Source organism: Mus pahari, chromosome 16 (genome assembly GCF_900095145.1).
Source record: "Mus pahari chromosome 16, PAHARI_EIJ_v1.1, whole genome shotgun sequence".
Lineage (NCBI taxonomy): Eukaryota > Metazoa > Chordata > Mammalia > Rodentia > Muridae > Mus > Mus pahari.
Genome location: NC_034605.1, coordinates 27,830,780 through 27,855,784, shown reverse-complemented (window position 1 = coordinate 27,855,784; position 25,005 = coordinate 27,830,780). Strand labels below are relative to the sequence as shown.

The 25,005-nt window shown below is 42.5% G+C and overlaps 2 protein-coding genes across 7 annotated transcripts in view; one reads left to right on the top strand and one right to left on the bottom strand.

Annotated features, from left to right (window-relative positions):
• The first annotated feature begins 5,955 nt into the window (after positions 1–5,955).
• Slc17a4 (solute carrier family 17 member 4) lies at positions 5,956–24,431 on the top strand. 2 transcript variants are annotated; one of them, XM_021215859.2, is made up of 12 exons: positions 5,956–6,044; positions 11,912–12,029; positions 14,117–14,316; positions 15,291–15,524; positions 15,611–15,698; positions 16,141–16,227; positions 17,214–17,332; positions 17,448–17,609; positions 18,521–18,653; positions 18,728–18,875; positions 20,444–20,534; positions 22,134–24,431. In XM_021215859.2, exons 2-12 carry the CDS (start codon positions 11,948–11,950, stop codon positions 22,266–22,268), a joined length of 1,479 nt encoding a protein of 492 aa, XP_021071518.1. In that variant the 5' UTR covers positions 5,956–6,044; positions 11,912–11,947; the 3' UTR covers positions 22,269–24,431. The 2 variants fall into 2 exon arrangements, with proteins under 2 accessions (XP_021071518.1, XP_029403303.1); XM_029547443.1 differs by lacking the exon at positions 22,134–24,431 and having other exon boundaries at positions 18,521–18,649; positions 20,444–20,520.
• Positions 23,652–25,005, bottom strand: part of Slc17a1 (solute carrier family 17 member 1) — a 30,324-nt gene continuing 28,970 nt past the window's right edge. For 4 of the 5 annotated variants that reach the window (XM_029547446.1, XM_021215812.2, XM_029547444.1 and 1 more), the window contains exon 13: positions 23,678–24,077. The gene's annotated coding sequence lies outside the window, so the exon portion shown is untranslated. Of the gene's footprint in view, positions 24,078–25,005 lie in introns of all 5 variants that reach the window. The other variant, XM_021215813.2, reaches the window with a different exon arrangement.

The following is a 25,005-nucleotide window of genomic DNA, read 5'->3' as shown; positions in this document are numbered from 1 at the left end:
CTCACTTTGTAGACCAGGCTGGCCTCGAACTCAGAAATCCACCTGCCTCTGTCTCCCGAATGCTGGGATTAAAGGCGTGCTACACCACGCCTGGCCTGATACAAATTCTTAAAAACTGTTGAAAATACACATCCCCAAATAATTCCAAGACAGAGTTCAGCAATGAATAGTTTAATTTCCACTAAAGTCATCACTTTGCCACCACACACATTCCTATCACCAACACATGTCTTGGAGAGAACTTCCGACCACAGAATCTAACACAGTAAAACCTAGATCACTGTTATCCTTTCGGATGACTGAGTTGCATCTTGTGAGGTGCAACACCACATTCCAAGGCAACACCACATGTCTCTTGCATCTTGTGCTGCTCCTTCCCTGTGCTAGTGTTTGACTGTGTGTCCCCGGGAGCAGAGCATGCAGAAGTAAAGAAGTGATGATATATCACTTTGGAGACTGCTTTGTAATCGTGACCGCAGTTTCTTTGAGTCACACCATGAAAAACAGAGTTGACACAGCAGTTGATTGATTCACCAGCAATAGACTGCTAATAAAGAGATAGCTTATCACCACCTTGAAGTTGACAGTAGTTGGAAAGAACCCTTGATACTGAAAACAAAGACCGTTCAAAACAAATTTCCAAAAGTATCACCAACAGAGAAAGGCTAGGTATTGTGGCTATAAAGAGGATGCTGGCATGCTTGTGACCCTACGTCTGTGAAAGCAGTGACTGGTGTGTGAGTGTGTTGGGGGGGGGGTTCCTTGAAATTCTTTGGCTAGTCAATCTAGCTTAATCTATGTCCCAGAAGTTAGACACACACACACACACACACACACACACACACACACACACACACACACAAACTATCTTAAGAAGCTCACTTCTCCTAGTGTCTCTTACTTTCTTCCTGAGCATGCTCTCTTTTAATTAATCTTAGCTCCAATTAAAAAAAAAGGTGTGAAACAGAGGAATGGATACAGAAAATGTGGTACATTTACACAATGGAATACTACTCAGCAATTAAAAACAATGCATTCATGAAATTCCTAGGCAAATGTATGCATCTGGAGGGTATCATCCTGAGTGAGGTAACCCAATCACAAAAGAACTCACTTGATATGCACTCACCGAAAAGCAGATATTAGACCAGAAACTTAGAATGTCCAAGATACAATATGCAAAACACAAGTAAATCAAGAAGAAGGAAGACCAAAGCATGGATATTTCATTCCTCCTTAGAATAGGGAACAAAATACCCATGGAAGGAGTTACAGAGACAAAGTTTGGAGCTGAGATGAAAGGATGGACCATCCAGAGGCTGCCCCACCCGGGGATCCATCCCATAATCAGCCACCAAACACAGACACTATTGCATATGCCAGCAAGATTTTGCTGAAGAGACCCTGATATAGCTGTCTCATATGAGGCCATGCCAGTGCCTGGCAAACACAGAAGTGGATGCTCACAGTCAGCTATTGGATGGAACATAGGGCCCCCAATGGAGGAACTAGAGAAAGTACCCAAGGAGCTGAAGGGGTCTGCAACCCTGTAGGTGGAACAACAATATGAACTAATCAGTACCCCCAGAGCTCGTGTCTCTAGCTGCATATGTAGCAGAAGATGACCTAATCGGCCAACATTGGGAAGAGAGGCCCCTTGGTCTTGCAAACTTTATATGACCCAGCACAGGGGAACACCAGGGCCAAGAAGTGGGAGTGGGTGGTTAGGGGAGCAGGGCTGTTGGGAGGGTATAGGGGACTTTTGGGATAGCATTTGAAATGTAAATGAAGAAAATGTCTAATAAAAATTGGGGGAAAAGGTGTGAAATGACAATTATTTTTTTAACAAGAAAAAGCTTACTATCAAAACTAGTAAGTCTAATAGAGCTAATAGGACTTGGTTAATGAGAACAGAGCTCCGTACTGGAGAGATGGCTCATCGGCCAAGAGTAATTGTTGCTTTTTCAGAGGATTAGAGTTCAATTCTCAGCATATACATTCTATGGCTCACAGTCATGTGTAAACCCAACTCCTGGGGCCTCTGAGGGAACACACAGAATTGTGTACATGCACTTAAACACACACACACACACACACACACACACACACACATTTTTAAAGGTTAGAAAAGAATAAAGAATCTAAAAGAATGAGTGACAGAAGCTGAGGTTAGAAGGAGCCACCACACTTTGGCCTAAATGGAACCTTAGGACCAAGACCCTGGCCTTGCTGGAGAGTAGGCACAAGTAATGTTCAAGTGAGACTGGCCAGGCATCCGAGGAGTCCTTGATATCTTGTGGAACTTGCTGGGCATCTGGCCTCTCTGGTACATGCATGTATGTATGTGTGTGATTGTGTGTCTGTGTGTGCTGGGGTCTGGAGGAAGGGAAGCAGTCTATCAAGGCAAGCAGTAAGCCTATCTTGAACCTTTGTCAGCCGCATGAGAATTACAGATTCCTTCCAGGTATGTTTGTTGTTAATCTACTCAGGAATTTCTCTAAGTTTCAATATTTTTAATTGACAAAATGTTTAAACATTCTCAAGAGAGTATACTTTCTTATGGTTATCAGAGAAGTCAATGAGCTAATTAATATATGTAAAAATCTTTGAACAGAGTCTGGACACCATAGAAAGGCTGCCATTGTGTTCTCTTTACAAACAAGCAACTCACGTATGTTCTACACTCTCAAGTGTAGTTGCAGGTAAAACCTAAGCTTACCTAGAGTTCAATTCTCAACCTATACATTAGGTTGCTCATAGTCATGCATAAACATAACTCCAGGGGCCTCTGAGGGAACACACAGAATTGTATACACACACACACACACACACACACACACACACACACACACACACACACACACACACACACACACACACACACACTCACTCACACAGTTTTAAAGGTTTAAAAAAGTAGAGAATGTAAGTTTTGGACTTTTAAGTAGTAGTGGACTTCTCAGGGTTTCTGTTTGTATAGAGACCGTAACAATTTGCAAACTCCTTAGATTAGTCACCTCAGGCTGTTAGAACAAAACACCATGAACTGGGTGGTTTAAACAGTGGGAAATTAAACTCTCGTAGATCTAAAGGCTGCAAATTCCAGGGTCAAAGTCTGGCTGGTTCATTGTTTGCTGAGTGTCTTCTTCCTGTGTTCTAACTGTGTCCTCAAATAACACAGAGATGTGACAGAGAGAAAGGGAGATGGACAGAGTGAGTCCTAGCTCTTCCTCTTCTCCTCAGACACTCATGCTGCTGAGGGTGGGGTCGCTCTTGTTCCCTTATCTAAACCTAATTATATTTGACAGGCTCCAACTCCAAACACCATCATGTGGAAAGTTAAGGCTTCACCATAATTTGGGGGATATATCAGTTCATATCACCCATCAACCATGGATCTGAGCCACCATTTCCCTAAGTTCTAATTCTATTTTATCAAATTTTGAATATTTACAATTTCCTTGCTACAAATTGCCTCACAGTTTTAATTTTTTCTCTTATTATAATCTTCTATGTATAAAATCCATTTACATTCTTTATAATTTTTCATTTCCTTTACCCAAGTTTCAATATTACTATATATTCTCCACCCCATCCCTTTGAATCCTTTCACTCAAGAAATCAATTCCATGTTGTAGGTTACAATACTCACTTATGTTTTTGTTTTTGTTTGTTTGTTTGTTTGTTTAAGACAATGTTTCTCTGTACAGTTCTGAAACTGCTTCTGTAGGCTGTCCTGGCCTAGAACTCACAGAGATCCACCTGCCTCTACCTCCATGGTACTGGGAATAAAGGCTTGTGCCACTACCACTGGGCCTTTTTTTTTTTTTAATTTTAAACTCAGAATATATGTTATTTTTATTTGGTATGATGTATTAGTCATTATAATCATATGTTCTGATTTTCTGTACTATAGGCAAAGATTATTTCTAATCCTATGAAAATTCTTTTTTGCTTATTAATGTACCTTCTTCCTTCTGCCTCTCTCTATCTCTTCTTCCTTCCCTCCATCCTTCCCTCCCTCCCTCTGTCTGGGAGTTAAGCCCAGGGCTTTGTGTATGCTAAGCAAATGTTCTACCCCTAAGCTACATTCCAGTTCTTGTTTGATTTAGTTTCTCACTATGTAGTCTAGGCTGGATTTGAACTCATTATGTAGCCCAGGCTGGCTTCTAACCCATCATCTTCCTGCTTCTGAATCCTGGGTGCTGGGATTATTCACCACAGTCCTGGCTGCTTCTCAGTTCACCCTCACTCCATCTTCTCCCTAACATAATACTGCTGCTCTTTGCTTCTTGTGAGACTGATTTGAAGGACCCACCCCTTCCTGGGTTACTGGGGCAGGAATCAAGCCTGGTTATGGCACCATTAAATTCCTGTTAAAGTTAGCAGTATGTTTTTATTATAAGCACTTCTTACAGTGTTTCATTTTTCTAAGGTATTGAGGTCCACCTGATTTCCTAATGAGTCATTTTTAGATTCTTCTGGTTGCCTTGGTAGAAGGACTGTCTACTCCACCGCCAGCAACCCTCCCTTCATGCCAGCTCTGCTACTTTGAATTCCCTGCAAAACACTTGAGAAGGTAATATATCAGCCCCAGCTGCCAGCTGCTCAGACCTAGCCCTAACATTTCCCAGACTGTATCAGGAGCATCCTACTAGCCAGAGACTGCTGACCACAAAGAGATCTATGGTTGGTGCCTACAATCCTCCACTCGCAGAGGCCCCTCTGGAGGATACAAGTGTGGTTCATTTGGAAGAAGCAATGTTTGGAGGACAGGGCAGACTTCTTGCTGTACCTTGTTCTGGCTGCATTAACAGGCTGTTTGGTTCACTTTGTCGCCCTGCTGGGAGACAACATCCTGATGTAGCAACATGAGACTGAGGCCTGAGGTAGAACTTCTCTCAGGTGATCTATTCTCACCTGTGCTCGATCTTTATCATTTTAGAGCAGGATGAATTGGTCACAGGAAGGAAAGGGTGAGAGGACAGAGGATTCGAGGGTGACAGTTGCAACTGTGGATCAATCAGCAGCACTGGTTACAGTGGAGGCAGCAAAGGTAGCAATGATGGTAGGGTGGAGATTATGAAAGCCATGAAGAGCTGAAGACAGGAAAATGAGGTCATTGGAAGAGTTCCAGAGACCTACCAAAAGGGTCTCAGATACTCAGGTCCATTAGCTGTAAAAGAGTCTGTCAACAGCTCAGAATCCTTAACAGCGCAACATCTATCATAAGTCCCAAGGATCTGATGCTTGTATGAGCCCTGCAGCCCTAGAAGATGTCGCTGGCTCTGTTGTGTCCACCACTGCTGGAAGCTGGGGACCAAATGCTGAGACCACTAGATTAAATCCCGGAGCAGTAAGCCTCTGACCTGAGAATATGTTAAGCTCTAAGTGTCTGGCTTCTATGAGGTCAGTAGGCCTATAGCTGCCCTCTGGGTAAAATTAGTTCTATTAAACATGGATATGGTGGAAAACAGCCACTTAAGAGACAAGATGTAACCCTGTCTATGAAGATTATTGTAGCTCTGAGATCATAGATGGTGACGATGCCATCGATGAGCTGCTCAGAGGGTTGACCTGATAGCTTGGCAGGGAAAGGTAAGCGCCATTGTGCTCAACAGCTTAAATTGTGTCCTTGAGATCAACATGGTGGAAGGGAAGGACCCAGTCTTGGAAGCTGTCCTTTGACCTCAACAGGTGAACACTTACCCACACATACTCTAACACATAAATAATCACAGATAATGTAAAAGTTAAAAATGAGGCAAGCAAGAGCAGTATCAGGACCCACAGAGAATCTGGGAAGATGTATGTGACTTCAGATGAACTTCAAGTATGAGGAAGATTGAATGAACATGGTCAGGTCATCAATTAAATAATAAAACAGAGTTAAAAATTAAATGGTTGAGCCAATAAAAGCCTCCATTTGGTAAGATAAAGTCTAAAGGCCCTGAGTAATAATTCACTCCTCAGGGTTAGACAGCTGTAGAAAGCTGAGAAACCGATAGGATCGCAGCCAGGACCCAGCTCTCCGCCTTCCTCAGGTTTGCTCTGAGTTCTTTCTTGCTCTGATTCTGATGGTGTGGGAACAGACCTTTTCCTGTGGAGATTATAGGTGGTGCACAGGACTGGGTTTCTTTTGGGAGATGGTTCTGAAAAGTGAGACAGGATGCTGCCTTTTCCTAAAACAAATGAGGTCCCCAGGAACTCCAGAAGAAAAGAGAGGAGGGAGGGAGGGAGGGAGGGAGGGAGGGAGGGAGATAGACGTGGAAGAGGGAGACAAAAGCCAGCGGTGGGTGGGTGGGGCCAGGAAAGGGAGGAAACAGAGAGAAAGGGAGAGAGAATACTGTCTGAAGCAACTAGAAAGGAACACCAATCGCAAGGTCAGGTCTTGTGTTTCTAAGGGTTACTGAGGCTGGAACATTGCACAAAGCACTCATGCATTTAACTTGCATTTGTGAGATGCACTAGTTTGAAGAAACAGCACTAACCAAAACAGACTGAAGCAAATAAAACAAAACAAAACACCCTGTTGTTTTAAAGAATGTTTTTTAACAGGCTTCAAAGATCAAATTAACAAAAAACAGAGTAAACACAGAATTTTCACCGGAGAGCGGGGACCAAAGCAAATAAAACCCCGTTTGGCTTTATGCAGTGGTTCAGAGTGCTCATTTCTTTTGCTGTCCTGTTCCTGGGAGAGGACTTCCCTCTCAGCTCAGACAGCCATGGTATACCAGCAGACTGGGTGGTTAGACTAAGCAGAGCGTATGCCGTCACTGTCGGCCCCTTAGTTGTTATCATCCGTACTCTTCTGCTTCCTTCCCAACTAGGCCATTCTTGTTTTTCTTTCTTATCATATTGTACTCTGTGACTCACTGGGGCATGTGTCCTGCATGCTGTCTGTAGTCATGTCTTTTGCCCTTCAGCAGCCTTGTCCAACCCTCTCCCTTTAACTGACAAACTCCAGTTACCTCACAAACTCCAGAGAATCGATGATCAGGAGTAAGTTCTTCTGTTTAGGTAGATGCGAGCAAACCTTCAGTCATGCTGGAGAAAGCCACGGAAGCAAGCATTCCATTTATTGCACATACGTTTACTGGGCCAGTGAATGGGCCAGAGGTTGGTGAACTCTGAGGCATTGCATCACTGCAAGCGTTTGTAAAGCTAGAACAGAAACAGCTGGCCTGAGTCCCGTCTTCCGTTCCATGAGTGATCGACTCTTCTGTTCAACCAGTCTCCCTAAGGTGTGACCAAGAGTCAGCAAATGGTTTCAGGTTTCCCAGCAGAATCTCAGGCTTGACCCATTTGATTCTGCCAACCAGTGTTGGTTTAAGTTGTTTGTCAGTTTATTTCTGAATTCTGATTCGGGCTGGCATGCAGGCTTGAGATGCTGTAAGCTGGAATCTTGTCGGTATCTGTTCACTTGCAGCTATAGTAGCGACATGCTAGGTGTTAGGTGACATTTGCACAGACAGTGAAACACAAACCCGACCTACTCTACACGTCTTTCATGTGAACATGTTTCATATTCCCTAAAGAGAAGAATGGCTTTGCCTTTACCAGAAGCTCTGTCCACAGTACTTCCCTTTACATCTGCTTGGCCTCTCAGCTTCTGTGTTCATGCTTAAGTAGTAAGATGGCCAATTTCCGACTCCATAATCCCAGGCTCCGAAGTAATAGGCCTAATACGATGGGGAGCACAAAGAGCCAAACTTTATCTAAAAATAAAACTTCTCCCAATTCCAGGCTGGACCCTGGAATGAAGGGACTGTTTGGCGCCCCTTGTTCCCTTTCTTTGTCAGCCACTCTCCTCTCTGTTCATCCTAACTGAAGCTTCTAATTCTCCCAGGGCTGGGCTCCGGCCATAGAGGCTAATATGAGACAGGCAGTATCAATTTGACTGGGTGGATCGTCCATGCTGCATCCTGGGAATATCTCACTGAGGACTACAGTGGTCTTTCCCCGAATGGCTAACTCCTGTCGTTTCATTCTTTCCTCTGCTGTTGAGAGTAGCTTAGTCTACTTGTGCTCTGCGATCACATGATACCTTCTAAACCCTGCTCTTGGGTATATTTTAAAAAGTTGTGACTTTGACTTCTCTCAAGTCATCCACTTCTTGAGGACATGGAACCTGTAGGTCTTTGCCCTAGCATTTTTTGCACTTGCCACTGTGAAGATATCACAAGATTTCAGTGGGTATTTTCCCTGTCTGTAATGCACACCCACAGCTATAGCTTGTGCCCTCTGATTCGAAGATACATGAACTTACCAGTTTCCTTCTCTCTGCCTTTCTGCCTCCACCACTCACCCCTACACTCTATGGGGCACATGTGTAGCCCTATAAATGCCCCCTTGCAGATAGCCAGTATGAGTGAGCCCTGCCTCTCTTCCTCTTTTATAACATCTGGGTAGATTACTCCTCCTGCTTTTCCATCTCAGATGCATTGCATCCCTGAGTTTGGTTCAGTAGCCTCTTTCTTCTGAGCTGTCTGAGATGGTTGCTTCCAAGTTCAGGCCTGGATCAACATCTACTCTTTCTTCTCAGTATGTTCAAACTGCAAATAAGAGTCCCATTATACACATAGAGAGACACACAAACACACAGACATGCTTATACACATGAGGGTGTCAGAATGAACAATTCCCACATCTACACTTTGTATTCAGTTTTTGAGGTGACTACAGATTTTTGTTACTATTGCTTTAACATTTATTCATGCATGTTTATGGTGTGAGTGTGTGTGTGTGTGTGTGTGTGTGTGTGTGTGTGTGTGTGTGTAGCCAGAAGAGGGTGTTAGACACTTAGGTGCTGGATTAACAGGTGGTTGTGAGCTTCCTTGAACTCAGATCCTCTTCTGAAAGAGCAGCAAGTGTTTTTAACTACTGAGACCCTAAACATTTATTTTTAATCACAGCAATATTTCACAAACATTGATTAGACACTGGCGATGAAGCAAAATTCCTGTGTGGCCATTTTTACATATCTCTCTCGGCTTTGAGAGATGAAGACCTATTAGGTTAATGGATTTTAATTTTTCTTTCATAGCTTTTAGCTCATTTATGTATCAATGAAATATGTAGTGTGTCTTTGTGTGAGTTTGTCTTATTTAATGTTTAGTTTAGTACAACTTGCTTTTTACCTAACAACTTTGTTCTCTCATTTAAAAAAAAAATCAGTTCTTTGAGAATGTTGTAGAGTGTGCACCTAGCATAGATACCTCTCGTCCAACTTCTCTCAGATCCACTCCCCACTTCTCTATACTCAATGTTGTGTCCTCTTTCTCCCTTTCCCAGCTGCTTCTGATTGACAGTTGTTCCTCCGCAGGGGGTAGGACTTTGCACACACTTCCTCTCTCCCTGTTGGGATTCAGTGTGGCTGAGCTTGCTCGGGTCCTGTGCACCCTGTCACGACCACTGTGAGCTCATATGTGCTACTTCCTGCCATTTCTGGAAAATACTGCATTGTTTTCTTGTTGTTACCCACCACTCCTGGCTCTTAAATATCTGTCTATTTCTTCTTCCACAATAATCCCTGAGCCTTGTGAGGAGGTGGGTGTGATAGACATATATATCGTACACACATACTCATATGTGCATATACATACACATATATGTATATATCCCCTTTAGCTCCTAGCATTTGGCAGTCTCTTATTCTCCACACCTTGCTCAATTGTGTATCTATGTTTTACTACAAATGGGAGCTTCTTTGATTAAAGTTGTAAGATTTATTAATTTATGGGTATATTAGGCCATTAGGAGTTGGTTTAGTAATATGTCCATTCAACAGAATACTAGCAGTAGGGCATATGACCTATCTAGTTACAAGTTCTTGGCTGGATAATGGTGCCAAGTATGAATTTTGTCTTCTGGGGTGGGCCTTAAATACATGCACAAAGTGACTGGTCATACCCATGATATTTATGTCACTGTTGTTCTAATGAGCATGTGTGATTTGAATGAGAAGACCCCCATGCTCTCAGGCGTTTGAATACTTGATCTCCAGTTGGTGGCACTGTTGGAGGGTGATATGCCCCATGTGGCTTGGTTCTGCAACTCTGATTAAGGGTACTGAGGGAATGAAAAAGTGATAGGCACACCTACCAAAAAACTAGAGTCAGGTAATGATGGGTGTCAGTAGGGTGCCTGCACCTACTTCTTTTATAGCCCAGAACCTTGGCATGTTTAGTATGTACAGCATGGGGGATAGGTGGGGAAGAGTTAGCAAGTCTTAATAAGAGGTCTTTGTAGGAGGAGAGCAGTCTCAGGTTATAAACATTCAGGAGGAAGTTGCAGTTGCTAGTTTTCTATAAACATTTGATCAATCATTCATAAACATGTACCTGGATTGAAGAAAACTTTGCCAATTTCAAGTCTCATCTATGTGGGGAAAGGCTTTGCCAATTTCCCATAGGTCTGAGGCCTTGTCCCTTGTCAAGGCTGTGCTGTGTCAATAATCAACACTCATTCAGGATTTGATTCATTGTGGGCTTCCTCTGCTCCCTGCACAGTAGGTTTAGAGGTGTAACCTTGCTGGAGAAAGTATGTTACTGAGGGCAAGCTTTGAGGTTTCAAGACCATGTTCCACTTCCACTTTGCACTCTCTGCCTGGCGCTTGTAGGCCAAGATGTGAGCCCTCAGCTTCCTGCCCCTGCTGCTGTGCCTTTGCTCCACCACTGTGGATTCTATTCATCTAGAATTGCAAGCTCAAATAAACATTTTTTTTTGCTCTATATGGTGCCTCAGTCATGATGTGTTAGCACAACAACAGAAAATTAATCAACACAGAATGTTTTGCTTGGCCAGTAGTTATTGCATCTTGAAGAGTTTGCAGCTGGGTGAGGTCGATGATCACTTTCCTCTTCTGGTGGTGTGCGAGGACCCTTCCAGTACTCTTGAAACCCAAACTAGGCCTGTTGTAAGGATTTAACCACTAAACTGTCTCTAGGCCGTCTTTAATCACTTTAAGCATGTTTGTATAATGTCTTTATGAGTCTTGTGTATCTGAAGTACTTTGCATCTGTGCATTAAGTCTGAGGATGTGGCTTAGATGGGCTTCTCTGGATGTTTATCATTATGAACCTCAAGCTCATACCAAGTTGAGTTTCACCAGTAGTAATTTGCTGTGATCTGTGTCTAGCCAAAGAACCTAACTTACAATCCTTGATTTTTCACTAGAGGAACTAGCGTTCTCAACCCTCAATCTAAAGATAGGGCAAATTCAAAGCCCCAGTTCTCCAGGAAACTTCAGAGTTTATATTTTTAAGCTAGACGTTAGAGACAGTGTAGACAGGGTCACATGTTACAGTGAGCAGAGATCCTGCAAGTTTGGGGCCTCTGGGGCTTCTGGCTGTGTGTTAGGCTCTTCCTCATTATCTCATTCCTGGCATGGACCAGCCTTCATCCTTCATAGTCAGTGGGCCACACCCCTGCACCACTGAGATAGACCCTGCCTCTATCACAGAAGAGTTAGTGCATGACTCTAACTTTCCATTGCATCCACGGAGGTAGCTCTCTCTAGCTTCGGAGCAATTGCCAAAATGGACACTTGTCTGCCATATTTTACCTAGTCTAAGTGTTTTTAGGGGACAGTTTCCACCACCTCAGAAAATTAAACCTGTTGGTATCTCTCGGATAAAATTTCAAATAAGTCGTAAATTTTCACGTCCAGCTGTTACAAGTACCAGTCTAAAACTGAAAACATAGAGACATAGAAAGAAACGCATAATTGATCTAGGCATTCCAGGCTAGACTCGATCATTTCAAAGATATAGCAGTTAAGACTTGGGATAATTATATCTTTCCCAAGGCCTCAGATTTTGTTACTAATACAGACAAGGATGGAGACTACAATGTATAAAATACAGGATGCTTCCTTGACTATGTTTGCTTTCACATGCTTTTATTTCAGAAAGTAGATGCTGAACCTCAAGAGAAGAAAGTCAAAATGTCTACTGGAGCAGACCTGAAGGCAAGAGAGGGAGACATTCCCAATGACAACATGACCCAAGAACAATCCTTCAAGAAAGGTAAAGTCACACATGGAACTCTGAGTATGAGAGGAACAGGAGACACAACACCCTAGCCTCCTTTTTCTTGATAGATAGCCTTTTTCTCACTGCTGTCGACAGTCAACATTACCAAGGAGTGGTGAAGCAGTTTTACTTTTAATTAGTTCACGCTCACAGGTAATATTGAAGGCATATATAGAACAGGTAAGAATCATGTGGCCATATTGGGAAGTGAAAACAAAACAAAACAAAAAAACCCAAAACAACTCCAAAAAAAAAAAAAAAAAACCCAAACCCAAGGCAATAAATAAGCAAAAAGCAAAACAATTCATCCATAAAAATCAAGTGATTAACAAACCCAAAACAGCCTCACATTAGATTCTAGACAGGAAACTGACCCTGGCCTTTGACTGTCACTGTCAAGATGGAAAACTTACAACTTCCCCCCACAAAGCTAGCAAGGACAGAATAGTCTCATGTACATGGACTATAGATTCATCTCAGTTACATATGCTGAGTAAAATTCTAGCTAAAATGTTTTGTCATTAGAAATAGCCTGTGACTAAGAGGAGACTGTTCCAAGGATGCAAACGCCATCATGAGGCATTCACAGGGACCCTTCAGCTCTCCCGCCAGCACCTGCAGGCAGGCTTTTGTACAACCCATGTGCCGTGCAGTAGCACGCACACTGTGGAAAACTTGCTGTTAGTACAACATCTGGGATGGAGATGCAGGTGAGCAATTCCAAGATTAAAAGACATCTGAGAAAACTCATGAGCACTAAAATGGGAGTGAGATTGCGTAGTGTAGTTGATATGTATGTCAAATGCACAAAAATCTACATAAAAGATTGTTTCCAGTGACTTCCGATTTAGCAGAGGTGTTCCCTTCACTGCGCTGCTGGACAAAATGAAAGGATATCAATGCTGCAAACAGTAAAGCGAATGGTCTTTCCCCAGGATCTGTGCACAAATGTGTATGTATTATGTGCCTGTCTGTCTGTCTGTCGTCTATCTAATCAAAGCCCCAGGGGAAGAAACATGACAATGACAATGACAGGCACTGGATATGGTCACACCTGTAGCCCCAACTCTTGGAAGGCTGAAGTTGTAGGACCTTGAGTTTGAGGACGGCCTGGGTTATGTAATAAAACCCTGTCTCAACAAAGAATTAAACAACAGTGATAGTAAAATTAATTTAGTAACATAAGCAACACAAACTACTTGATAAAACTTAGATGGGACTTAACTAATGAGTTCATTTCATGTTGGAGTCAGAGAAGAGATTTGATATATGGGTGAAACATGGAGAAGACAGCCTGGTCATCTTGTTTAATGGAATATGACATAAAAAGAAGAATGACTAAAATGCCACCATAATTTTTTTTCGGATGGAGGAAGGAGACTTTTCAAAGTTAAGTGGTCTTACACTTAGGCCAAAGGTGGTATCTGTTAATTTTTGAATTTAACAAGTCCATCTCCACACAGTCTCACTTGTTCCCTGACTGAACCTGAGAAGTTGTAAACTCAGAGTTTGTACAAGGTGACCACATGTTACCTCCAGATTTCTCTGCCTGCTAGTTGTGGTCACACTAAAGTGATAGGAACATAGGCAAGCTATGCACAAGTCTCAATTACAATGTTTAGATGAAGATGATACACATCTTCAACCTAACACTAGCCTGCCACTCAAACTACAACCAAGTTAAATATCCTATTGCTAGTTATAAATGACACTGAGTCATTTCAAATCCTCCTGAGCACTCAAGCACACACATATGCACACATTCATGCACACATGCATGTGCACATAAGCAATCGCAGCTTCCTGACAGTTCTTGTTCTAAACCTGTTCCTGCCCTCGATGGCTCTTCCCAGAGTCCCAAAAACCTCATCTCTGAGGCCGACTCTCCATACATTCTTCAAGGCTCTGCTTCCAAGGGAAGTAGCGCTCACTCTTGGGAGAATGGGGCCTCCCATAGAACAGTGTCTTGTCTCCCTATAATTCTGAGATTCAAGAGACACCAGTCTTCTGCCTCCTCCAGTCTTAGAAAGTATAGGAGGAAAGAAGGCTGACCATATAAGTTTTATTCCTTCTTCTTTTAGGCTTCTGCTCATTGCGGCATGGTCTGGCCTTCATCTTGCATCTCTGTAATTTTTCTATTTATACCCAACAAATGAACTTGAGCTTTGCCATAACCGCCATGGTGAACACCACAGTAGCATCCAGCCAGCTCAATGCTTCCACAGAAAGACCTCCCACCGACTCCCAAGATGTCTGGAATGAAACACTGCAGGAATCTAAGGTAGTGGTCTGTTTTGTGAGATTCTGAATGATTTCTTTGACTCAAGGGCCATCTTGTGAGCAAATAAAATTCCTTTAGCATGAGAACATAAATGCATATCTGAGGAAATTTTCATCTCTCTCTTCTTAATGAGTGAAACCATGACTAAGTCAGAATGAAGCATGGTTAATCATTCAGTAAAATTAAATTCTTCTTCCATAAGGATGTAAAATCTTACAGAACCACAAAACCAGCTTCACAGATTATGCCCTTTCTCTTGCACATAATGCTCAATATTTCAGTATTTTTCTTTCTTTATGAGCTTTCCCTTCCGTCTGTATCTATCTATAATATGCACAATACATATGTATCTATCTATAATATATAAGGAATAATTCATATAAACCCTAAATGTACATGTATATGATATATATGCATATGTACATATACACAAACATATATATGTATGTATATGTACATATATATATGTATATGTGTGTGTGTGTGTGTGTACAAAGTATACATATGCTTTGTCCTTCTGAGACAGGTATTTTCTATTACTGTCTTCAAACACATTATCCTCCTGATTCAGACTCCCCAGTGCTGGGATTCTATGCCTTTATCACCACACCCATCATGGGCTCCCTTATTTTAATTGGTCAGATACTTGAGACAGGGTGATAAGAAAGAATATGATATTCATATGCTTAGTTTTTTTTCACTTATGAAACTGGTGGATTGGAAGAACTGAAGAGAGGTTAAAATGAAGGTTCAATTCGCTTTTTGTTTCCCAAGTGAATTTTGTGGCTCACTGTAAATAGTCAACAGCTGAGTCAGGTGTGAGGCACAGCTATAATCTCAAGACTCTGGAGGTGGGAGCAGAAGGACTAAGAGATCAAGGTCAGCCTGGGCTGATGAGAACCTGTCTCAAAAACAAAATGAACTGAAACACGTCACCTGCGTATCCAAACAATGAGGACCCCTTTGTCCCCTAGGCCCCTGTTTATGACTGGACACCTGAGATCCAGGGAATCCTCCTCAGCTCCCTCAACTATGGATCGTTCTTAGCTCCAATCCCCACTGGCTATGTGGCTGGAGTATTTGGAGCCAAGTACGTGGTTGGCCTGGGCTTGTTAATTTCTTCAGTCCTGACTCTCTTCATTCCACTGGCAGCTGATGCTGGAGTAGCCTTGCTCATTGTCCTCCGGGTCATCCAAGGCATGGCTCAGGTATCAAGATCTTTACCAAGTATAACGGGCATAAACTTATGTTCTAGAATGATCTGATATCTCTAAGAATGGAAAATTTTCCCCAGGTTATGGTATTAACAGGTCAGTACTCACTCTGGGCCAAATGGGCTCCCCCACAGGAAAGGAGTCAACTCATCACCATCGCTGCATCAGGTAACTGGGATATTAATCTCACTTATAAGTACTGTCGAAGAGATACTCAGCAGTGGCCTACTGTGAGAATGAAAGCCTATATCCTGGTTACTCCTCACGTCTTAATACTTGCTTTTAAGAATTAGATGATCTTTTGTGATCAGGACAACATGTTAATAATGCACCAAAAATACTTGTATTTTTGCCTACATTCATTTACTTTACCCCCGCAGGAACCTTATAAATCATCTAAGGAGTAAGTACATAGTGCAGAGGATCGGAGACACGGTAGACTGATAAGTGTCTGAGATCAACCAGTCTTCAAGTGGGGGAGCAGGGTCTGTATTGTGGTAGTCGGGATCTAAGCTCATACCCTCAGTCACTGTCACTCAACACTGTAGGAAGTATATTGACTCCCAAGACCAGCTCTCTTACCCATAGTGTCCTCGTATCTTTTGCTCAGGGTCAATGCTTGGGACCTTCCTTGTCCTTATTGCTGGTGGTCTTATTTGTCAGGCCCTCGGATGGCCTTATATATTCTACATCTTTGGTGAGTTTGTTCTTTTCTAAAATCTCGAAATGTTTCTCTACGAATGATGAATGTGTCTCTGGTTGTTGATATTCTAATAAATAGCATTTATGTGAAGTTGGCAATGTTCAAAATTAGTCAAGGTATAAATCTTGCTGACTTATAAAAGAGCATTTGAATTTCAGTATTCTTGGAGCTGGAAAGGTGGCTTAGCAGTTAGGAGTATTTGCTGCTCTTGCAGAAGACCCAGGTTCAATGGAAAGTCCCACAAGATGGCTCAAAACCATCTGTAACTCTAATTTTAGGAATTCCGAACACCCTCCTCTGATCTCCAAAAGTCCACATACACACATGCAGACAAAACACCCATATACACAAAACAAACCTGAAAAAAGAAACTAATATGAATTTTAGTAATCCAGATAAATAGCTGAGGGGCATTATAACTTTAAGGACATCAACATATGGCTCAGCTGGTGATGTGATTGCCATGGAGGCACAAGGAACCAAGTCTGATTCTCAGAACCCATGTAAAATATTTTGGTATCAAGGTGCACATCTGTAATCTTAGCATTGTGGAGGCAGAGACAGGCAGGACCCCACACATGTTGCCAGCCATGCCCATCCTCCTTGCTTTGAAAGCCTCTGTGAACTCAATGGTTTGAAGCAGATGTTATTCTTCCTGAAGCCCTATCGAATACCTGGGGGCGCTCTATTCGCTGTTTCTCTCATTTGCCATAGACCATGGATTCACTGGAGCACATTCCTTCCTAGGACAGTGAACAGTGTCTCTTATAGCCTGCCCTAGGGCATGGCAAAAGCAAGTTGTATGAGCAAGACCAAAGTCAAGAGCTGAGGAAGTACCTTCCACTTATAACAGGGTCATTCAGGGGTGCATTTGGGGGTGAGAGCAAGATATCAGTACTGGGCATTCTGTCAGCCACAGTAGTCATCAAACTGAAAGAAAACTCTGATTGGTCTAGTGCTGAGTGGGCCTTCTATCCTAGGTGGAATTGGTTGTGCCTGTTGCCTACTCTGGTTTCCTCTCGTATATGACGATCCACAGAATCATCCCTTTATCAGCACTGGTGAGAAGAGATACATCACATGCTCACTGGCTCAAGAGGTACACCAAGGAATTCCCTTGTCAGTTCCCTATCCCTGGTTGTCTCCGAGGCAGAGTGTAGCAGGGGAGCTCCTATCTAGTGATGGAGGGGTTAATCCCATGGCTTTTCCTTTAGGATTGCTCGCTGGGCTGGTCTCTTCCCATTAAAGCCATGGTGAAATCTCTCCCGCTTTGGGCCATTGTAGTTTCTTACTTCTGTGAATACTGGCTGTTATCCACGGTAATGGCATATACACCCACATATATCAGCTCCGTACTTCAAGCGAACCTCCGAGATGTGAGTACAAAGAAAGCTGACCTAGCTATTGCATTTCTCTATCTGATCTCATTCATGCCCTCAGGATGAGGGATTAGGCCAGGAGCCCTCATAAGAAATGCAGATGACGTGGATTCACATTGATCTCTATGTGGTCCACTTGGCACTTGGTCAGAGGTATGGTGCCAAATCAGGTCAGAGTGTCAAACTTTTAAAAGTCTTGTGCAAAAGTTTATACTTAACGAAGTCAACATTTATAACAAGATGCTCTATTGACAGCATAAAATTTTTAAAAAGATGAATAAATTCGGATGCAAAGAAGATGCTAATAGATTTCTCTTTCCTTTTCTTGATTTTTTTTTCCTGAGATGGGGTTTCCCCTAGTAGCCTAGGCTTGCTTGGATTCACTATGTAGCTGAGGCTAGCCTCAAAATACAGGTCTCCTTACCCCCACCTCCACCTCTGCGGGGATTATAGGTATGTACCACCAAGCATAGCTCATAATGTTGAAAATAACTATTTATAAGTGATCTTTATATAAGAAAAGAGCATTTGTCATTTTTTAATTGAAAATTAATGAAACCAGGTATGATAGTACATGCCTTTAGTCCCAGAACTCAGGAGCCAGAGAGTGTAAGATAAGATGTGTGAGTTTGAGCCAACTTCCTCTATATAATGAATCCTGGGTCAGCTAGGGCTACTCAGTGGGAAGGTTCTGTCAAAAAAACAAAATTAAGACAGTGATTGAGTTATGTGTATATTTTCTGTCCAGAATTAAATTTAAATTTAAATTGTAGTGGCAAAGACTTAATTACATTGAAAGTGATATGTATATAATGCAAAACTGAACTTGGATCGTCCATCCAAAATCAGTCGAGTCCAAGATGGGGAAGTGCTGAGGACACTGGTATTTACCTGTCCCCAATCTCCAGAGTGGAATCCTGTCAGCCCTGCCGTTCATGTTTGGCTGTGTCTGCATTATCCTTGGGGGTCTACTGGCAGACTTCCTCCTCTCCAGGAAAATCCTCCGACTCGTCACGATCAGGAAGCTCTTCACTGCTGTAGGTAAGGGCCCGACTGGCTACTGTGGTTGTGGGAGCTTGGGAGTCTACTTCTTTATGCCTTTCGTTCTGCTGCAGGGGTCCTCGTCTCATCTGGAATCCTCCTGCCCCTGCCTTGGGTCAGATCCAGCCGCACCACCACAATGGCCTTCTTGGTACTATCTTCTGTCTTTGCCAGCCTCTGTGATTCAGGAGCCCTCATTAACTTCTTGGATATAGCTCCACGGTAAGGAGCCTTTTGCCTCTTTCCCATAGAAGCTCAGTTCAGGTCCAGGAACGCTATCTACCCTTGTTCTGATGCAAAGATAAAGGGTAGCGTATGCATCAGGTCACAGGGCACAGTAACATCAGTGCTACATCTCCATAATTCCTGGAAGGGACCCTGGGCTAGTCTGACATTGTGAATGGAGCCAATCCTAGCTGAAACAAGAGCAGTCTGTGGCCATGCAAACATTTCACACGTCACACGCCAGTCTCTGCCAAGGAATGATGCTGTAGGCCCATTGGATTGGCCACTGAAAGGTCTCAAGAGATCCCATCATGGAGGCCTATGTGAGGCTCAAATAAAGGGAAACAGGGTTCGGAGGGATGTCTCAGTCAGTAAATACTTACCAGGGAAGCATGGGCAGTTGAGTTATGTCCCTAGAACCCACATTACAAGATGATAACATAAGAAAAGCTAGTTGTAGTAGTGTACGCTTGTAATATCAGTGCTGTGAAGGTGACAATAGCCCTGTGGCTTGCTTGTAGCTTGTCTAACCTACTAGGCAATTTTCAGGCTAGTGGGCTGGTGAGATGGCTCAGTGGGTAAGAGCACCCGACTGCTCTTCCAAAGGTCTGGAGTTCAAATCCCAGCAACCACATGGTGGCTCATAACCATCTGTAACAAGATCTGACTCCCTCTTCTGGAGTGTCTGAAGACAGCTACAGTGTACTTACATATAATAAATAAATAAATCTTTTTAAAAAAAAGAAAGAAAGAGGGCTGGAGAGATGGCTCAGTGGTTAAGAGCACTGAATGCTCTTCCGAAGGTCCTGGGTTCAAATCCCAGCAACCACATGGTGGCTCACAACCATCTGTAACAAGATCTGACTCCCTCTTCTGGAGTGTCTGAAGACAGCTACAGTGTACTTAACATATAATAAATAAATAAATAAATAAATAAATCTTTAATAAAAAAAAGAAAGAAAGAAAGATACTAATTCTAAAAGAAATGGGGATGAACTGGAAGAATGACACCCAAAATTGTCTTCTGGCTTCCATGCACAGTACACTAATATGTGTTCACATAATTGTGCACATACTGGCACATATGTGAACACATATATATCCACAAAAAAATAAAGGAAAAAGAAAAATTACTATAGAAAAAGATCATTATGTGTGGTGAAAGTCTCTCCAGAAACAATAGAGGCCAGACATAAAACTCCCAGAGTCTAACTCATGCAACAGGACATATTTCATCTTCATACAATGGACCACTAAGACATGTGGGAAATAGGCTAGTCTCAGAGGATAAGCATCTTGTCACATGAAGGTCTTTAATAAATAAGGAGGAGACTTTTGCTTCTCTAAACAGAGCTACAAGATTGGGCTCAATATAGGAACTGAGAAGTTGACATGTTAGCATAGGCTAGCCCCTGAAAGGCTGGGCCTATATAGCACAGGATTATAATGGTAAAATGATAGCATATTTTGTTCAGGTTTAATGTACACCACTAAGAATCCCAAGAGACAAGCATAGAGATAGGACAGGGCAACCAAGATGCTCACATGTGGCTCCTCCTTCCCAGGTATGCTGGCTTTCTCAAAGGACTATTGCAAGTCTTTTCTTACCTAGCTGGAGGCATAGCTCCCACTGTTGCTGGATTTTTCATCAGTCAGGTAAGGTCGAACATTGTAAGGGATATTAATAAAAGGAACTGGTGGTTGTGGTTAGTAGAAGCCAGTCTAAGGCTCAGTGAGAAAAACAACAAACAAACAAAAAAAAACCTCAAAGCTCATGAGTCTGGAGGCCCCAACATACATGCATTCCCAGCTTAACTTATGTAGGGGATGCCATATTCCATGGGGGAGGTGTGTGAGAGAACACTCAGTGTAGTGAGTTTATGGTTTGTAAATTTATACCAGATGAGCATCTCATGTTAAAATCCAGAGTTCCCAGTAATAGTCATGGCATTTCTCCTTCAGTGTCATCTGATCATCCGTCATGGTTTGCCTCAAACTCAGGGGGTGGGGGAGATCTCAGGATTTCTGGCAGGCTTTCAGTGCTAATATCTTGACTACTCTGGGCAAACAAGGATGGAGTAGTTTTTCTATCCAGGAAGCTAACAAGTCTTTGGAAATTGATGTGCAAACGGTTTAGTGAATGGCAGCAGAGTGAAAAGCTTCCTGAGGCTTACACCTGTGTTCCCAAGTGTTCCCTCTGCCACACATGACACATTTGCACGGAGCAGAAGCTCCCGGGAGCCGGGGGCTGGGATGCCGCTTTTTCAGTCAGAAGCCTTCCATCCAGGAAGGAGCACTTTGACGTAATTACACTATACAAGGCAAGGTGGTGCAAGTTTATAATCCCCACACTTGTGAGGCCAGTTTGGTCACATTGTTAATCTGTTTCACAAACAAATCCCTGAAAGAAGAGAAGGTTAAAAATAAATAAATAAATGAATAAATAAATAAATAAATAAATAAATAAATAAACTCAATGACTTGAGCATTGCCTCAGAATTATATAGATATGTTTCACATGGGAATGGATGTCTGTGACATTTATGAAAATCCTCATTTTTAACTTACCCATGACTGTGTGTCAGTAACTCAGGGAAAAGACAGGAGATTAAGAAAGGATTTTTGTTTTAATGAAATCAAATTTCCTCTTGCTTTCGCAGCTTCCATTCCTTTCTAGTCTCCAAAGGCACACTCTTAGGGGTTGTTTAAAAGGTAATTCTCACATAGACCTTGTTTTTCTTGCCACTTGGCTGACTGATCAGTACATTCATTCATTCAACAAACTATTAAATATTAGCATGTACTAAGCCACCTGTTTTAGCAAACATACAAAAGTCTCCTAAACATACCCCATGAAATCCATATTGAAAAAAGAAATTGACAGAAAACTAAAGTGAATTGCAGGCATATTATTCTGAGAGGAGAGAGTAGGAAACATGGCTGATTTTGTGTGTGTGTGTGTGTGTGTGTGTGTGTGTGTGACCAAAGAGGAATCTTTGAAAAGATGACATTAAGCAATTACTAGAGAAAATGTGAGAAAGTGACTCAAATGATGAGAAGTGCCTTTAGCAGAGGGAAGAGGGGGTATTCAGGCCTGGTGTGGGGCATGCAACAGTCTATTCCAGAAGCAAGATGGGAGCCAGGAAGGCTGAGCTGAGATAGAAGAAGAAGCATCAAGGTGTAGAACCACAACTGTTCTGAGCCAGGGGACAAGAAGTAAGCCACCATTACTAACAGGTAACTACCTGCCTCCAGGATTCAGAGTTTGGCTGGAGAAACGTCTTCTTCCTTGCAGCTGCTATTGATGTAGTAGGCCTGCTCTTCTACCTCATCTTCGGCCGGGCAGAGGTACAGGACTGGGCTAAGGAACCGACATTCACCCATCTCTGAGCAATGTTAGTGATGAGTAAAAAGGCTTGCTTTTGTGTCTACTGGACAGCGAAAGCTGTCCAACTGGAAGAGGCTTCATTTCAGGATCATTTAAGAGACCATGGCTATGTGATACTAAAGGTATTATTTTTTTTTCCATGCCTGGAGGTTTCACAAAGGAAAGAAAAGACTGGTCATTTAAAACTGTGTGTTCCTGAAATCCTCTATACTTTCCTCTGTTGCCATGGTAAAAGCATCAGGGACTGGAGGACAGTTTGCCAGAAGTACAGCAGTGATGAGTTGGAACCACAGGAAATTGGTACCACAAACTCTGTAAGCTGTCAGCAAAGAGAACCGACAGCCTGGAAAAGAGGATGCTGGTGAGCCAGAAGGTCTGCAACAGGAGGCCACTCATGCCAAGTGAGGGGGGTTCAAGAGTCACTGCAGCTCTTCGTGTATGTAGGGTATCTAACTGAAAACAGCCAGAATGAAGAGCAATAAAGAATTAATCCATCATGCAAAAAGCAATGAATTTTCGCCAATGAATACAAGAGGAATAGTAGAATCCAGCACTCCCAGACAGACTAGGATCCTGCAGACCCCACCCATTCCAGACTCCACTTCATCCCTCCAGCCTGGGTTGTAGGGGCAAGAAGACACCATAAGGGAGAAAGCAGCACATCAGAACCACAGCTGGCCCCCAACAGGCATACCACAAATTTTGCCCCAAATTTACACGTCTTGATTTCAGAGCCTACGGACTCTTCTTCTTATGGTATCAGGAACTTAGGTGTGACACCATCACTCTCTGGCAATCCTGGAACCGACCCAAGGCTCATGAAGGTACAGAGTCAGCTATCCACGATCTTCATCAGTCCATCCTTTTGCTTCCCATGGCTCTTGCATTTCCTTTTGTTTGTTCTTTTGTTTCTTCTTTTGTTTTTTTCTTTTTTGAAATTTGCTTATTTTTATTTTATGCGTACAAGGGTTTTTGCCTGCATGCGTATCTAGGCACCATATGTTTGCAGTGCCCATAAGGGCCAGAAGATGGATAATGGTTGTTAGTTGGTATGTTCATGCTGGGAATCAAACCCAGGTCCTCTGGAAGAGCAGTTAGTCTTCTTAGCTGATGAGCCGCCTTGCCAATCCCTAATTTTTTGTTTGTTAACCAATCATCTTTAGGTCCTGCATATAATAAGCTTGATTTCTCCCAGAGCCCATCAATGAGGAAACTGAATTTTTTTTTTTTTTGTATTTTCTTTTCAAATGGGCCATCCTGAAAGAATACAAATAGTTTGAGATTCTTCAAATAGTTCTCATATTTACAACAAAGAGGAGTAAATGTTGAAAATTATTTTTAAAAAAAAATCGTAAAAACAAACCAAACAAACCACAGACCAAAAGACTCTTTGTGAAGTTGTAGAGTAAAATTTTGTCTTATGTTTGTTTATTGGATCATAGAGGAAGACAGATAAATAAATCCTCCTTTAAAGTCAGAAGTATAACTTGTTACGTACAATACACAGTGCAAAAGAATCACTCAGGGAAGTGGGTGCGACTGACCGTTCAGGAGTCTCAGACTACCTGCCTCCAGGTATTCATGACTCTCCCAGGCCTGCAGTCCCATGCAGGGTCCTCTTCCTTTCTGTAAGGATGCTGAACTCAGGCTTCTCAGCTGCTCCTTTTTCTACCAACTTTTGTAGAAAAGGAAACAAAACACAGATGCCACTGAAGAGTCCAACACTTCAGAGACATTAGGCTAGAAGATTTTTCTCAAGTTGTCTTTCTTCTCCAGTGAAAGGTTATCAGTGCCATTTTCACATGTCCTCCCTGTGGACATAAAAATAAATATGACTGACAGGTGTTCACTTGTCACCTTCCTCTGCCCTGCCCTGCCCTGAGAAAAGTGTATGTGGTAATATCTGAGCATCTGCAGCATTTTGTAGGTCCGTTCTCAGGGCACAAGGATATTCCATACTATGTGTTGAGGTTGCATCTTGAGAACAAAACAAGCAAATTAAAAACCTGCTGTGTCCGTCAGAGTTGGCACGCCTGCAGTTTGATATTGCTGCTTTCAATAGCAGCACATTGCATTTATAGTAATAATAGGCACTCTTGTGTGTGTGTGTGTGTGTTCCCAAATTTCAGTTCTCAATAAACTAATTTGTCATTACGAAAATGAAAATAAAGCCTTTCTTGGTGATTCTCAACCAAGCACACACTCCGATGTCTGTGTCCCTGCACTGAGGCACCAATCTCAGAACCATCACTGCCACCTATAGGGGTTAAGAGGTTGTTACCAGGCATCCATATCGGCAGCTCTGGATTCATGCATCCTCTCCAGACCTGGGATGCAAAGCCAGAGTGTACACACAGGGCCCTAACTGGAGCAACGACGAAGAAAGCTCACATTGTTCTGTTCTGTTTTGTTTTTGTGGTTGAGTTCTGTTGTTTAGTTGACTTTTGTTTTTGTTTCTGTTATTTTGAGACAGGGTTTTGCTGTGTAACCCTAGCTGGCCTAGAACTCACTACAGAGACGGTCTGACCGCAAACTCACAGAGATATGCTGGCCTCTGCCAAACCAACAAGAAAAGCACCAGATAAGAGATCTTTTCTCTTGTCCTTTGCATTCAGTTTTATTTTTTGTAAGTACACTGTAGCTGTCTTCAGACACTCCAGAAGAGGGAGTCAGATCTTGTTACAGATGGTTATGAGCCACCATGTGGTTGCTGGGATTTGAACTCCAGACCTTTGGAAG